General features: G+C 40.1%; 1 protein-coding gene across 1 annotated transcript in view; it reads left to right on the top strand.

Annotated features, from left to right (window-relative positions):
- The window catches only part of LOC141147917 (uncharacterized), a 422322-nt gene that overhangs the window by 36507 nt on the left and 371359 nt on the right, over positions 1-14456 (top strand). Inside the window, exon 5 of the mRNA XM_073635076.1 lies at positions 1638-1884. Coding sequence (XP_073491177.1) covers positions 1638-1884 — 247 coding nt within the window. The remainder of the gene's footprint in view (positions 1-1637; positions 1885-14456) is intronic.

Below are 14456 nucleotides of genomic sequence, written 5' to 3'. Positions count from 1 at the left end.
CACATGTGTGGATTAAACACCGTTTTCATATGCGAGTGCTACTCACGTATGCGTTTGCTTCTGCAGACGAGCTCGGCGGGAGAGGATGCATTTACAAATTTTTTTTATTTTCTTATTTATTTTACCTTTTATTCTATTTTTTTACACTGTTCTTTTAAAACAAAAAATTGTGTCACTTTTATTAATGTAAACATCCATTTTAATAGAAAAAAAGAATGACAGGACCTCTTAAATATGAGATCTGGGGTCAAAAAGATCTCACATCTCATATTTACACTATAATGCAATAAAAAAAATAAAAAAAATAATTAAATGTCATTTGAAAAAATTAAATAAAAATTGTCCCTTTTAAGAGCTATGGGCGGAAGTGACGTTTTGATTTCGTTTCCGCGCTGCAATGATATGGAGATGGGTGGGGGCCATCTTCCCCATACTAATCTCCATACCAAGCCAGGGAGCAGTTATGATCGCCTCCGCCGCTACCGATGGCTCCGGTAAGTGGCGGAGGGCACCGGAGAGCGGCGGGATGGGGGGGCCCTCTCCCGTCACTGATAAAAGTGATCTTGCTGCAAATCCGCCGCTGAGACCACTTTTATCTGAAAGCGGACCACCCGCTGAAGAAGAGGATACGGGGTTATGGCAGCTGGCCACTGCCATAACAACGATATTACTCTTCAAAGTAGTGAGGTAAAACGAAAGCGGTCCGTAAGTGGTTAAAGTGGTGGTAAACCGCGGCTGTTGTAAAAAAAAAAAAAAAAAAAAAAAAAACACCTGCAAGGCAATGACATAATGTGTAAGTTTGCTTCGCATACTAGTACATTATGAAATACTCACCTTGGAACGAAGACCTCCAGCGCATTACTCTCACAACTGAGAGCGGTGACATCTCCCCCCCGGTCTTTCTCCTCGGTTTCGGCACAAAGCTCTGAAGTTCCAGCAAGGTGTTCCGGACCTTCAGAGCGCATGCGCCAGTGACGTAACTGGCTACATCCAGGGTGAATATCTCCTAAACAGTGCACGTTTAGGAGATATTCATTTTACCTCTAGGTAAGCTTTATTCTAGCCTTACCTGTAGGTAAAAATGACCAAGCTGGGACTGCAAATTCGCATGACAAGTCGTACCCCCCATGATTTCCAATGAGTTCCATTCATATCTGTGCGACTTCAAGTCACACCGACTTCAAAGTAGTCCCTGCCCTACTTTGGTCTGACTTTGATGTGAGTTGAGGTCCATAGATCTCAAGTCTCCCTGAAATTGCGGCAACATTGCGGTAAAATCGTGCAACTTTGAAGTGGTGGTATTGTGAAACGGCCTAACTACCGCTTTAAATCAGATAAATACATCTCAGGTGCAACAATACAGAAAGTGTAAAGAGACTCACAGTTTTCTTTAGAAAGTACCCACAGCCTGAAGTAGAAAAGCCTGTCCTCTGCAACATGCTACAGAGAAGGATCTTTGATTTCCTGTGTGGAAGCAGGGGTCTCTCCGCAGAGGTCTGACATACCCCCGGCTCAGTGATAGCTAGAGCTCTCCAATGGGCAAAGCACATTCTCCCTGCTTTCTTCATTCTTTAGATACCAATAGTTGTGCATGCATGGGAATATTTGTATGTTCATTTTTTTTTTTTTCATTTTAGCTTAAGAACAAACATGGGATCTTCTCCAGATCAACAAATAGTGATTATTCCTGGATAACAAAACTGCTGCAATCAGATCATTTCAAGGATTGTGTATCGGATGTCAAACCTTTTGCTATCAGTAATGACCCAATCAACACTGAGGAGTGCTCCTTCGGTATTCTGTACTTCACCAAGAAGGAAGGACAAATCAGTGGGATAGATGACACAGAAGTTCAACTCATACAACACTACAGAAGTCATCTTGGTAAGAAATATTATAATATCCATATCTAATAAATGCATGTACACCCAATCAGTAAAATCAAATATAATTTTAACAAGTTACATAGTTACATAGTAGGTGAAGTCGAAAAAAGACACAAGTCCATCGAGTCCAACCTATGTGTGTGATTATGTGTCAGTATTACATTACATATCCCTGTATGTTGTGGTCATTCAGGTGATTATCTAATAGTCTCTTGAAGCTATCAATGCTCCCCGCTGAGACCACCGCCTGTGGAAGGGAATTCCACATCCTCGCCGCTCTTACAGTAAAGAGCCCTCTACGTAGTTTAAGGTTAAACCTCTTTTCTTTTAATTTTAATGAGTGGCCACGTGTCTTGTTAAAATCCCTTCCACGAAAAAGTTTTATCCCTGTTGTGGGGTCACCAGTCCGGTATTTGTAAATTGAAATCATATCCCCTCTCAAGCGTCTCTTCTCCAGAGAGAATAAGTTCAGTGCTTGCAACCTTTCCTCATAACTAAGATCCTCCAGACCCTTTATTATCTTTGTTGCCCTTCTTTGTACTCGCTCCATTTCCAGTAATCCTTCCTGAGGACTGGTGCCCAGAACTGGACAGCATACTCCAGGTGCGGCCAGACCAGAGTCTTGTAGAGCGGGAGAATTATCATTTTATATCTGCAGTTGATCCCCTTTTTAATGCCAATATTCTGTTTGCTTTGTTAGCAGCAGCTTGGCATTGCATGCCATTGCTGAGCCTATCATCTACTAGGACCCCCAGGTCCTTTTCTATCCTAGATCCCCCCAGAGTGTTACTTGCATGTTAATGTCATTTCAAATGTTTTCAATATTTTGTAATCTGCAGCTTTCATTAAAATAGTCCCTGGTGGTGCTTCTTCAGGCTTGTTCTGTATCAGGGTGACATCCCAGGAGCACCAATTGTGAGGATTTGCTTCATAACCCTCCTGTGATGTCACCCTATTACACTCTCTCCCAATCAATCGGCCATGCAGTCTATAGTCCACCATTGTGCTGGGCATTATTTAATGCAAGAGGACAGGTAGCATCTTGCCGTGACTAAAGGTTTGTATTGCAGCCAGAGCTGTGTGGTTTTTTTTTTTGTTTTTGTTTTTTTTTTCTTGCTGGGCCCTGTTACTTCGAGGAAAAAATAATAATCCGTAAAGTTGGGTTTTAATCAGTTAAAAGAAAGGGGGGGGGGCTTTTATATATATTTTTTTTATTTGTTGTTGCTATTCCCCTGCGAGGGATAATTCATGTTACACTTATTCTTTTGTTTCAATAAAAATTTAAATTTGAAAAAAAAAAAGAAGGGGGGGGGGGGTATAAAGTGTATGTGCGCATCCGTCCCTATTAATTTGAGATACATTGGAAGAGGTTGGGACTTTAAATGAGGCAAGTAATAACTCAGTACCAAAGTATTGACATATTTATTGGCATGAACAATGAAAAAACATTGCATAAGATACATACATGAACAGCAGTAATTTCTTATATGCAAGACACATCTTAAAAAGTAGTTACCTAAATCTAAAAAATATGTACACATTGCAGTTAACTGTAAGGTGAGACGTAATATAGCGTGTCATTAAGATGATGAAATAAAATAATAAACCTATACCATGGTGAGAATGAATCGTATATTAGAGTCAAAGCTCTATGAGGTCATTGAGACCCTACATAAAAATCGGGACAGCATCCTATAAATCTCGACGCGTTTCGTGGATTTGTTTCACTCATCAGGAGCGCATGCTGGACATGTCTGCAAAAAATATATATGGACACCGTGGGTTTTAACCCCTTGACCTCGGGAAGATTTACCCCCTTTCATGACCAGGCCATTTTTTTGCAATAAGGCACTGCATTACTTTAACTGACTGGTCAAGCAACACGGTACACACATAAAATGTATTACGCTATATATTTTTTAAAATGTTATCACTACTGTGTTACTTGCACTATAAACAAAAGGCCAACAATTTTGAAGAAAAGACATTTTTTTTTTACTTTCTGCTATAAACATATCCAATACAAAAAATAAAAAATAAAATGTCTTCATAAATTTAGGCCAATATGTATTCTGCTACATATTTTTGGTAAAAAAAATCCCAATAAGCATATATTGATTGGTTTGCACAAAAGTTATACCGTCTACAAACTATGGGATATATACTGGCACTTTTATTTATTTATTTATTTATTTATTTATTTTTACTAATAATGGCAGAGATCAGTGACTTTTGACCGGGGTTCCCCTTAATATCCATACCAGACCTGAAGGGCCTGGTATAGAATTTAGGGGGACCCCCCACGTCATTTTAAAAAAAATTTTGGTTCGGGGTTCCCCTGTGGGGAATTCCCATGCCGTTTTTATCAATGAACTATTATGTGTATTGTCGGATCGGCAAATCATTAATAGTCGCGAGTAGTTTTAAATGACTTTTTTTCCTTTGAAATGTCATTTTGCTGTCAGACTGTTCTAAACACGGGAAACATGCGCCCCTTTACAGGCATACTATAGACACCCCCCAGGTACGAAATTTGAAGGAATATTTCACTTTTATTGTTTCACTTTAGGCATTTAAAAAAACTCTGCTCCCGAAAAAACTGCAGTTTTTAAAACTTTTTTTGCATTGATACATGTTCCCTGGGGCAGGACCCGGGTCCCCAAACACTTTTTATGACAATAATTTGCATATAAGCCTTTAAAATTAGCACTTTGGATTATTCATGCTCATGTCCCATAGACTTTAACGGTGTTCGCGTGTTTGAATGAATTTTTTGCCTGTTCGCAAGTTCTGGTGCGAACCGAATAGAGGGTGTTCGGCTCATCCCTAATAAACAGTAACCAAAGGGTGTGTACGAGTAAGATATAACAAGACAGATGGCCTATTATCATATGCCGTCCAGGAGACCAATCTATGTGGAGGGGGGGTGCAGATAAGGGGTGCATCGTAATGTGTTGGTTTGTAGTTCCATTAGTGACATAAGGGTGACATTATCAGAGTTATTGTGGTAGACGTCAGTATTGAGGTAAGGAGGTGAGATCCAGGTTGGATTATGTTAGCCATTGGGGCCCATTCTTTTTGGAAATTTGGTAGAGCGAGGTTTGCTTTGGCGAACATAAATTCCATCTGAAGGATATGGTTGAGAGTATTTTGAATATCAAGGTGCTGTTCCAGCTTTTTTCTATGGCAAGTCTGGCTGCAATTAAGACATGTGAGGATGGGGTGATGTTGAGGTTTCCAGGCTTCCAGGCCTAGCCCCAATAATGCTAGCTCGGGGGTGATTTTGAATTGATTGCCAGTAAGGGTTGTGAGAAGGGCTTTAATGGATTTCCAGAAGGGGGATAGCAGTGGGCAGGACCACCAGATGTGGTCTGCAGTGCCAGTGTGACCACAGTTTCTGCAACAGGTGGGGGACTGGGAGGGTGCAAACTTTGCTAGTTTTGTTGGTGTGAGGTACCATTGATGTAATATTTTCTGTGCCGTTTCCCAGTGTGAAAGACACTTAGATGTTGTCAAGATGTAACACAAAGCTTGGTGCCATGTGGGTAAGTCAGCAGAGAAGTTTAGAGTTTGTTCCTATTTCTCAGTTGATGGGAGTTTCTCAGAGTTTAGTAGTGTTGAGCATTCTATAGAAAAATTATGATCCTTTTGAAGAAGGTGAGGGGTGATCATAGAATTGGATGGTATCAGTGGTAAGTGACTGATCCGACCAGGTGATTGATGCGAGGGAATGGCACACTCTGAGGTATTTGAAAAATTCTTAATTGGGGATGTTATACATCTCACGTAAGTCATGGAAAGTGTGTAGATGATCTACGTTTAGGATGTGACCAATTGTAGTGGCACCAACTGTTACCCAGTTGGATAAGGATACGTCATTGCTTAAGATTTCCAGAGATGCCAGAGGAAGAATTGCAGCTGTGCTTTTTGCGAGACTGTGGGAGTGTTGATGAATGGAGGTCCATACCTTTATTATTGCATTTACAGTGCTTAAGAAAGAAGGTCAAAAGAGCATCCATGTCGCGGCTAGTAGAGATTTAGTGGAGTGGCAAAAGGAAGCTTCCTCAATTTGTACCCAGAGCGGGCGGCAGGCCGAAGACCACCAATGCTGGGTTTGGTTTAGGAGAATAGCCTTGTAGTAATTCCTGATATTGGGGGCACCCAATCCCACTTTGGACGTCAGAGCGCACATGGTGGAGTGCTTAATTCTAGGGTCTTTGCCATTCCAGATAAAGTTGTTGTTGATAGTTCTTTGAAGTCTGTTTAGTTGGGACATTAGGACTTGAAGGGTACGGGCCTAACCAGTGTTTATATGTACTGTGTGTGGTGCTTTTACTAGGAAAAAATTGGATTTTATTCCCTGCTTTGCAGGAGAAAGAAAATCAATTACTTCCCCACTGAGGACAGAGCTCTGCTTTGTTTAACCACTTGACCACTGGGCACTTAAACACCCTTCCTAACCAGACCAATTTTTAGCATTCGGTGCTCTCACACTTTGAATGACAATTACTCAGTCATGCAACATTGTACCCATTTGAAATGTTTGTCCTTTTTTTTTTTACACAAATAGAGCTCTCTTTTGGTGGTATTTATTCACTGCTGGGTTTTTTATTTTTTGCGCTATAAATCAAAAAAGACTGAAAATTCGGTAAAAAAAAAAAAAATATATTGATTTCTGTTAAAATTTATTGCAGAGTATTGGCGAGTATTGGCGAGTACTGGCGAGTATTGGCGAGTATTGGCAGAGTATTGGCAGAGTATTGCAAAGTATTGCAGAGTATTGCATAGTATGGCAGAGTATGGCAAAGTACTGGCAGAGTACGGGTACTGAGCAGCGCTGTGGGCTGGATCTGTAGTGCCCACAGCACTGCAAACAATCTCTCCCTCTCTCCTCTCACACTGTACCGATCGGTACAAAGAGGGGAGGGAGGAACCGGCGTCATGACATGATGCCGGTTTGTTTACAAGTGATGCTCCGTCATTTGAAGGAGCAATCACGTGGTAAATGGCCGCTATCAGAGGCCATTTACCATGATCTGTGGGGGACCCGGCGGTCACAGATGTTCCTGGGTGCACGCCCAGGAAGTGATTCTGTGAGGATGCCCATGGATACCCACCCAGAATAAGCCGACCGCGCTGTAGCCATCTTTCGGCTATGGCCTGGTCGGTATGTGGTTAAATAGGCAGAGTTCTGTCCTGTGTGTCTTCCTGACGATTGGCGGGTGCCAGCGGTCATGTATTGGCTGGCTCCTGCTGATCAGCATCTGCTGTATAAAATTACAGCACAGCCAGGTTGCCAGTAGTGTGTATATGCACCCCCTACCCGGAAGTGCCAGGTGATGTACATGGCGCAGGAGAGCTGCCTTGCCACTGTATATGTAAGTTATATGGTCGGCAAGCTGTTAAAGCACTGTTAATATATTGGGTTCAAATTGGAGATGCAGTTTTATAACAACTTTTTACTAAATCCACACTCCCACCCATCGCCCCCAAGCTGAACTGTGCTAGTCCCCCCCACGGATGCTTACTTTGTTTCTAAACCGTGACCTCATCCAATGTTTACAGTCTAATGAAAATCTCTTCAGTGTTAGATGTAGCTGCACACAGAGTCCCTATTGGGTTGAATAGGAGCCACAAATACTGTTTTTTCAGTCATGATCCATGGACTCATAAGACTAAAAAAAACTGCTGTGTTAATGCTGGTGACTGACAGCACCATATGCATAGGCGTGCACACAGGGTGTGCCAGCTGTGCCTGGGCACACCCTAAACACCCTGTTCTAAACATATTCTGCTTGGCTGCAGAAAAAAGGACTGGGGAATCTCTGTCCTCAGTCTCTTTCTCTGTCTCAAAAGTGAGACATCAGGGATCTGTTTAGACCCCTGATATTTCACCAAAGCCCTCCAATGGGGCTCCTAAAACTGTAAAAAATTAAAATAAAAATTCATTGTAAAAAATGAAAAATAAATGGTTAGTAATAATGAAAAAAAAATTATAAAGATAAACTACTGACACCAATCGCTGCCCTACTGACACAGTCTACCGCTCTACTGACGCTGTCTATTGCCTTGCTGATATATATATATATTATTGTAATATTGGGGTTATTTAGCTTCAGTGTAGAACTTACCAGTGAGCTGAGTCTACACCAGATATGCAGTTTAAGGGCTTTTTTGGCCCATGTTTATTGAAGTAAAAGAAAAAACAGTCCATCCAAGATTCCCACGCAGGGGTTTCTTCCACAAAGCACTAATGAAATAACGAATGGGAAATACCGAGCCACCTGGCTCTCTGGTCAGCACTGCTGTTCAGGCGTTGACCTCGGTCCTCTTGACCCTGTAACTGTGTCCTTGTTTGGTACCCGCTCTGTACCTCTGGTGACACTCTCTCTTACAGCTTCCTGGCTGCTTCAGCCCACCGGCTTGGGCCCTCCATCTGCTCTGTCAGACTGTCCTGTGCCAACAGGCACACTTCTCCCTTGCACGCCTGGACTCCTCGGGAGGATGGAGCCAGGAACCCTGGTGTTGGCTCTGCTATAAGCCCAGGACCCACCTGTACAATCAACAAGTCAGACTCCTGGCTGTTCCCAAAACCCGGTCCCAGGATTGGAGATTCCATCCCACCCAGATCGCTATGAAATCTCCAGGCTCCAGGTCCCCAACTGGATTTTACCAACCAGAGGAAACTGATAAAACAGTTTATAAAAATAGTAAATCATACGCTGCGCTTTAAAATGTTACACAATAAATGCGTGCTGAAGATTAAAACAAACACGTGTAGTGTTAATGTGACGTAAGTGACATATGTGACATAGATGGGATATGACCAAAATAAAAACAATAAATATGTCAATTAAAACATTAATAATAAAGTGCTCATGTGCATCCAAGTGCTTTGTAACACAGATATAAGTGTCCGGTGGTATATAGGGGAACAAAACTAGTCCCACTTTAAATAGCAAAAAGTGCTATTGTGCAAAAACAAGTCTTTTATAAAACAATGCTGTGACAGTCCTGTTGAAATGTGTGGTATCCAGTAATAGCACTGCTGACATGCTTATAAATCCATGCGTCTAAAAATGAATGACAGGTGTTGCAGATAATGCATTGGTGCTCTTATTCCAGTGACCCCTTAAGTATTAAATGCTCACCTTGGAGCGTGTGACTTAGCAATTACGCTCAGTCAATACACGCTTGTGAACCACCCCTGGGTTCTATAATGGTAACAGGATCCTGGGCTTCCCACGCAGTATCTCGGGAATAATGGGGAATAAAAAGCCTCGATAGAGTGATATCACTTTAAACATTTTATTAAACAAATAAGAACAATCCCCCAATGGGGTACTCACATGTACCAGGTGCGTCAGTGCACCACTCTGTGTATGGCATGAAATATTACAGTGGCTGGTTTTGGAATGGTGTATGTTTCCTCCTAGGCAGATAGACTTCCTGTTGTACCGTCCTGGCCCCTCCCCTACACGTGTTTGATACAGGGTAATCGTATCTTCATCAGGGGAAATTCCCCTCATGCATACTGGGTGTAAAAAATGCTGTTTTTAAGGGTGTTTGACTTTTATCTTTTCTGCCTCTAAACACCGCTCTATATTAGCTCATGTGTCCATCCGCACATAGACCCTTACAGGTGTATTAGAAGAGGAGCATTTACAGGCAGAAACAAACCATCACCAGCGCATTCAGGAGAGAAGCTTTTGGGTAGAAAAAAGTTGAACATGTCTAAATACCTCTAAACACACCTAGGCGTGTTCAGCGTTTGAGCATTCATTCATTCCAAAAGCTAGAATAAATTAATATTCTGGCCAATAGAATGAAAGAACGCCCAAATGCTTGACGCGCCTAGTTGCATTTGCAAAAGTGTGGCTTTATGGCACTTGTTTTAAGCTGCTTTTCGTCTGCCAGGAGCAAAAGAGTTTAGAAGAGTTGGTCAAACACCCATGTAGATGATGACAATGATCTGGACACAGAGAAGGAAGAATGTAACTCTTATTATGAATACTTTGTGTGTCTACAGGGAAGGATAATGTGATCATAGTAATGGATGATGTGGAGAAAAGCAGTGATCAGGAGAAGATCCGCATATTGAAAAGTCATCCTGACATAGAAGATTTGTACCACAATCTCTTTTTATTTAGTCCTCAGGAAAAACAGTCAAAGTATAAGAACTTTTTCTCATCTCTCATGAACATCAATAAAGGTAAAAATTCAACTTTTTAATCCTATATGATTTGATTTGATTTCAATTAATGGCTGTTATTTTCCACTCAATGGATTGATGCAAAAAGAAAAAAAAAACTATCCAGATGGGACTTTACTGGCACCAGAAAGGAACGATTACTCAATGTATATGTATACAAAGTTATATTTTACTACAAACATTTATAAAAGAATAATACATAAAAACAGAGTTTAAAGTATCCTGTGCCATCGGCCATATAACTATACCAGCCAAAAAAATGCAATAGTGAAACACAGTTAGTATACTTTTGCAGGCGTGATATAAGAGGCTGACGCGTTTCGTTTAGAGCTTCATCAGGATCTTGTCATCTTGACTGTAAATAAAAGGCCTGGCCAATGAAAAGACACAGTAAGCATCCTGTAATATGTACATAGTATAGTATTGCATTTATAGCATTTTACTCACAATCCGTGTAAATTTACGCACCAAGACTGAGATGTAGTCCGAGACCATTGTGCCAGAGTAAAATAGGATATTGGGAGGGTAACATACACGGATCAATTGGTATGTTGCTGGTGCCTAGATATAGAATAGTATAGGCTGTTTATCATGTTGAATGTATGCAGACAATATATAGAAAGCTTGCCTTAATGGGCCAAAAAAACGGAGAGTATCCTGACTGGAGATCCACCAATCACAATGGAGACAATTTATGGTAACAACCTATGAGAATGTAACTTTAATTATCCAATAATCAAATCTATTAAATTAATGTATGCACTACCAATAAAGCACATAATATTAAGCAGTTACCTGTCCACTAATATAGAAAGGGAAGGCATCACAGCAGAGCGAGTGTGTCTCAGCAGAGGCAGCAGTGCTTCACTGGATATCAGCCAACCACCTTAAACATAAAAGTATATACATCTGTCATATCCAATAGTGTTCCTCTGCAAATACAGTTTTAGCATAGCTCTATACTAGGTATACAAAGCAAATCACATTTCCTTTACTAATCATTCAGGGTAGCATCTACCTGCAAACATATCTTGAGCATAACTCTGCACTAAACATACACAGCAAATTATGGTATATCGCAAAAAATCTGCGCTAACCCCAAAATTGCTATCTTATTTAAAACGTGATGAGGGTTCAAAAGTGAACAGCAGAATATTTCCACACAATTCTGCACATATAAAGTGAAATTATTTTCTTTAGATTATAAAAAACTATATAAATAAACAAACAATAAAATATCCAGTGAGTGAAATGAGACAAATGACAAAAAGTGCTGCAACCTTAAAAAAAACGGAATTTTCAGTTTTAGCAATATGGTAACTATATTCAGGTGTGCCACTAATGTCACAAACAAAAGGACTGAGGGAACTCCCTCAGCCTGGATGTGTATGTGAATTATACCTTGGAGCAACAATAGTAAATAACAAAAAAATTTTGTAACAACACAAATGTTGGGTATTGCACCTTCCAGTGAGGTAATATGTGAATGATTACAATGTAGCAAAAAAGTCCACTGAAGAAATAGATAGTTGAAGGAAGGCAAAGAAAGTCCTGCAACATAAATATATGTATATGCTTCCTGGGCAAATTAATCCTTTGTCTGTGAACCAGACTCTTGTGATAGAATGAGAGAAGGTGGCCGCTTACCAGATCCGTGGGACCCCTATCACGGGGGGTCTTATGGGCTCGTAGAGTATCCAGGAACAGCTGATAAGATCCTCTTACTCAGTCATCCATCCACCCGGGATCCTCCACTGGCATTAGGGTAGCGGTGTACACACAGACTCACTTTCCTTCACAAGCGCTGTTTAGTTCTATGCAGCCGGACTGTCTTCAATAGTGACTCTCGCCGTATGTGAATTAAAAAAACAGGAGAAACTCCATAGTGTAATAGGTAAAAACTTCTTTAATAAAACAAAAACATGGCCGGCATCCAAAATGTTAACAGAAAGTCAAAAAATACGGAAAGTTTTAGCGACACTGCTGCATTCAGGCTAGTCAGCTGCTATGTGGTGACGTCAGGTTTCTTGGCTCCCCCTTCACTGCGTTTCTCCGTAAGAGGCATCGACTGGGAAAGGAGGCTGAAACCAGACATCACACACCTCACCTTTTTAAGTATCTCAGCAGGCAGGATGACAACGGAAACAAGATTGGGATAATTACCCAATCAGTTCACAGTGTGATCAAATCCATTAAGGGTCTGTAAGTGTTATTATGCTGTGCCAGATATATATAATGGAAGCAGTCACACTACCACAATAACAATTGCCGGAAAAAAAACTGAATATTTAAAAAAGTTATATATAAAAACATATTAAAATTTATACATAGAAGTTAAAAGAACTTGGTATTGCTCCAAATCTTGTAAATTTCATAAAAAACAACAACCTCAATTATTGTGTTAAGTAAGATCATAACTTCACAAAATGACATTTGGAACCAAAACAGATATATATATATATATATATATATATATATTAATAATAAATGGATGCCACCAGCTAATACACATAATAGAATAGATTTGATATTAATCAAAGCATTTATGCTGGGAAATTGCATGTTATTCATTCACCTCCTCCTGAAAGGGGGAGGGAGATCTAGTAGACAAGATGAGACATCCGATATCGGACAAACCAAAGAGAGTAGATATCATTAAACGTGTGTACTAACTTTATAGTGTCCTCAAACGGGATGCATGTGAATGCATAAAAAGGGGAAGATTTGTTTGTAGACAAGGTAAGACGTCCGATATCGGACACACCGGAGAGAGTATTATTAACCTTGTTACACTAACTTTATGAAGCCTCAAAGGAATGCATGTGAATGCATGAAAAGGGGAAAAAAATATTTTTAATCAACAGAGGAAAAAAACTCCTGTGTTAAATAAAGAGAGGAATCTATCCAGCAGAGGAGCAAGCTATTGGGCAGAGGAAAAGGGAAGGGGCTAATGGACTAAAGGAGAACTCTTCATCCTAATAATATGTCTTAATTACAGAGATGGAGGGATGGTTTTAGCTGTTGTCTATATAGTGATTTATATCCTATTTTATGTTCAGGCCCCAAGGGCTATAAGATTGCATATTGAACATCCAGCGGGTTTCGCGACGTGAAATATGGCGTTTTAAATTACTTCCTGGATATTCGATATGCAATCTTATAGCACTGTCAGGATGTCTTGTAGCTCTTGGGGCCTGAACATAAAATAGGATATAAATCACTATATAGACAACAGCTAAAACCATCCCTCCATCTCTGTAATTAAGACATATTATTAGGATGAAGAGTTCTCCTTTAGTCCATTAGCCCCTTCCCTTTTCCTCTGCCCAGTAGCTTGCTCCTCTGCTGGATAGATTCCTCTCTTTATTTAACACAGGAGTTTTTTTTCTCTGTTGATTAAAAATATTTTTTCCCCTTTTCATGCATTCACATGCATTCCTTTGAGGCTTCATAAAGTTAGTGTAACAAGGTTAATAATACTCTCTCCGGTGTGTCCGATATCGGACGTCTTACCTTGTCTACAAACAAATCTTCCCCTTTTTATGCATTCACATGCATCCCGTTTGAGGATCTATAAAGTTAGCACACACGTTTAATGATATCTACTCTCTTTGGTTTGTCCGATATCGGATGTCTCATCTTGTCTACAATGAGATTTCCCTCCCCTTTTCAGGAGGAGGTGAATGAATGACATGCGATTTCCCAGCATAAATGCTTTGATATCAAATCTATTCTATTATGTGTATTAGCTGGTGGCATCCATTTATTATTAATATATATATATATATATATATATATATATATATATATATATATATATATATCTGTTTTGGTTCCAAATGTCATTTTGTGAAGTTATGATCTTACTTAACACAATAATTGAGGTTGTTGTTGTTTTTTATGAAATTTACAAGATTTGGAGCAATACCAAGTTCTTTTAACTTCTATGTATAAATTTTAATATGTTTTTATATAAAACTTTTTTGATTATTCAGTTTTTTTCTAGCAATTGTTATTGTGGTAGTGTGACTGCTTTCATTATATATATCTGGCACAGCATATTAACACTTACAGACCCTTAATGGATTTGATCACACTGTGAACTGATTGGGTAATTATCCCAATCTTGTTTCAGGTGTCCTCCTGCCTGCTGAGATACTTGAAAAGGTGTGGTGTGTGATGTCTGGTTTCAGCCTCCTTTCCCAGTCGATGCCTCTTACGGAGAAACGCAGTGAAGGGGGAGCCAAGAAACCTGACGTCACCACATAGCAGCTGACTAGCCTGAATGCAGCAGTGTCGCTAAAACTTTCCGTATTTTTTGACTTTCTGCTAACATTTTGGATGCCGGCCGTGTTATT

This window comes from Aquarana catesbeiana, linkage group LG06, assembly GCF_042186555.1.
Source record: "Aquarana catesbeiana isolate 2022-GZ linkage group LG06, ASM4218655v1, whole genome shotgun sequence".
Taxonomy (NCBI): Eukaryota; Metazoa; Chordata; class Amphibia; order Anura; family Ranidae; genus Aquarana; species Aquarana catesbeiana.
This window is presented reverse-complemented; position numbering and strand designations above follow the sequence as displayed.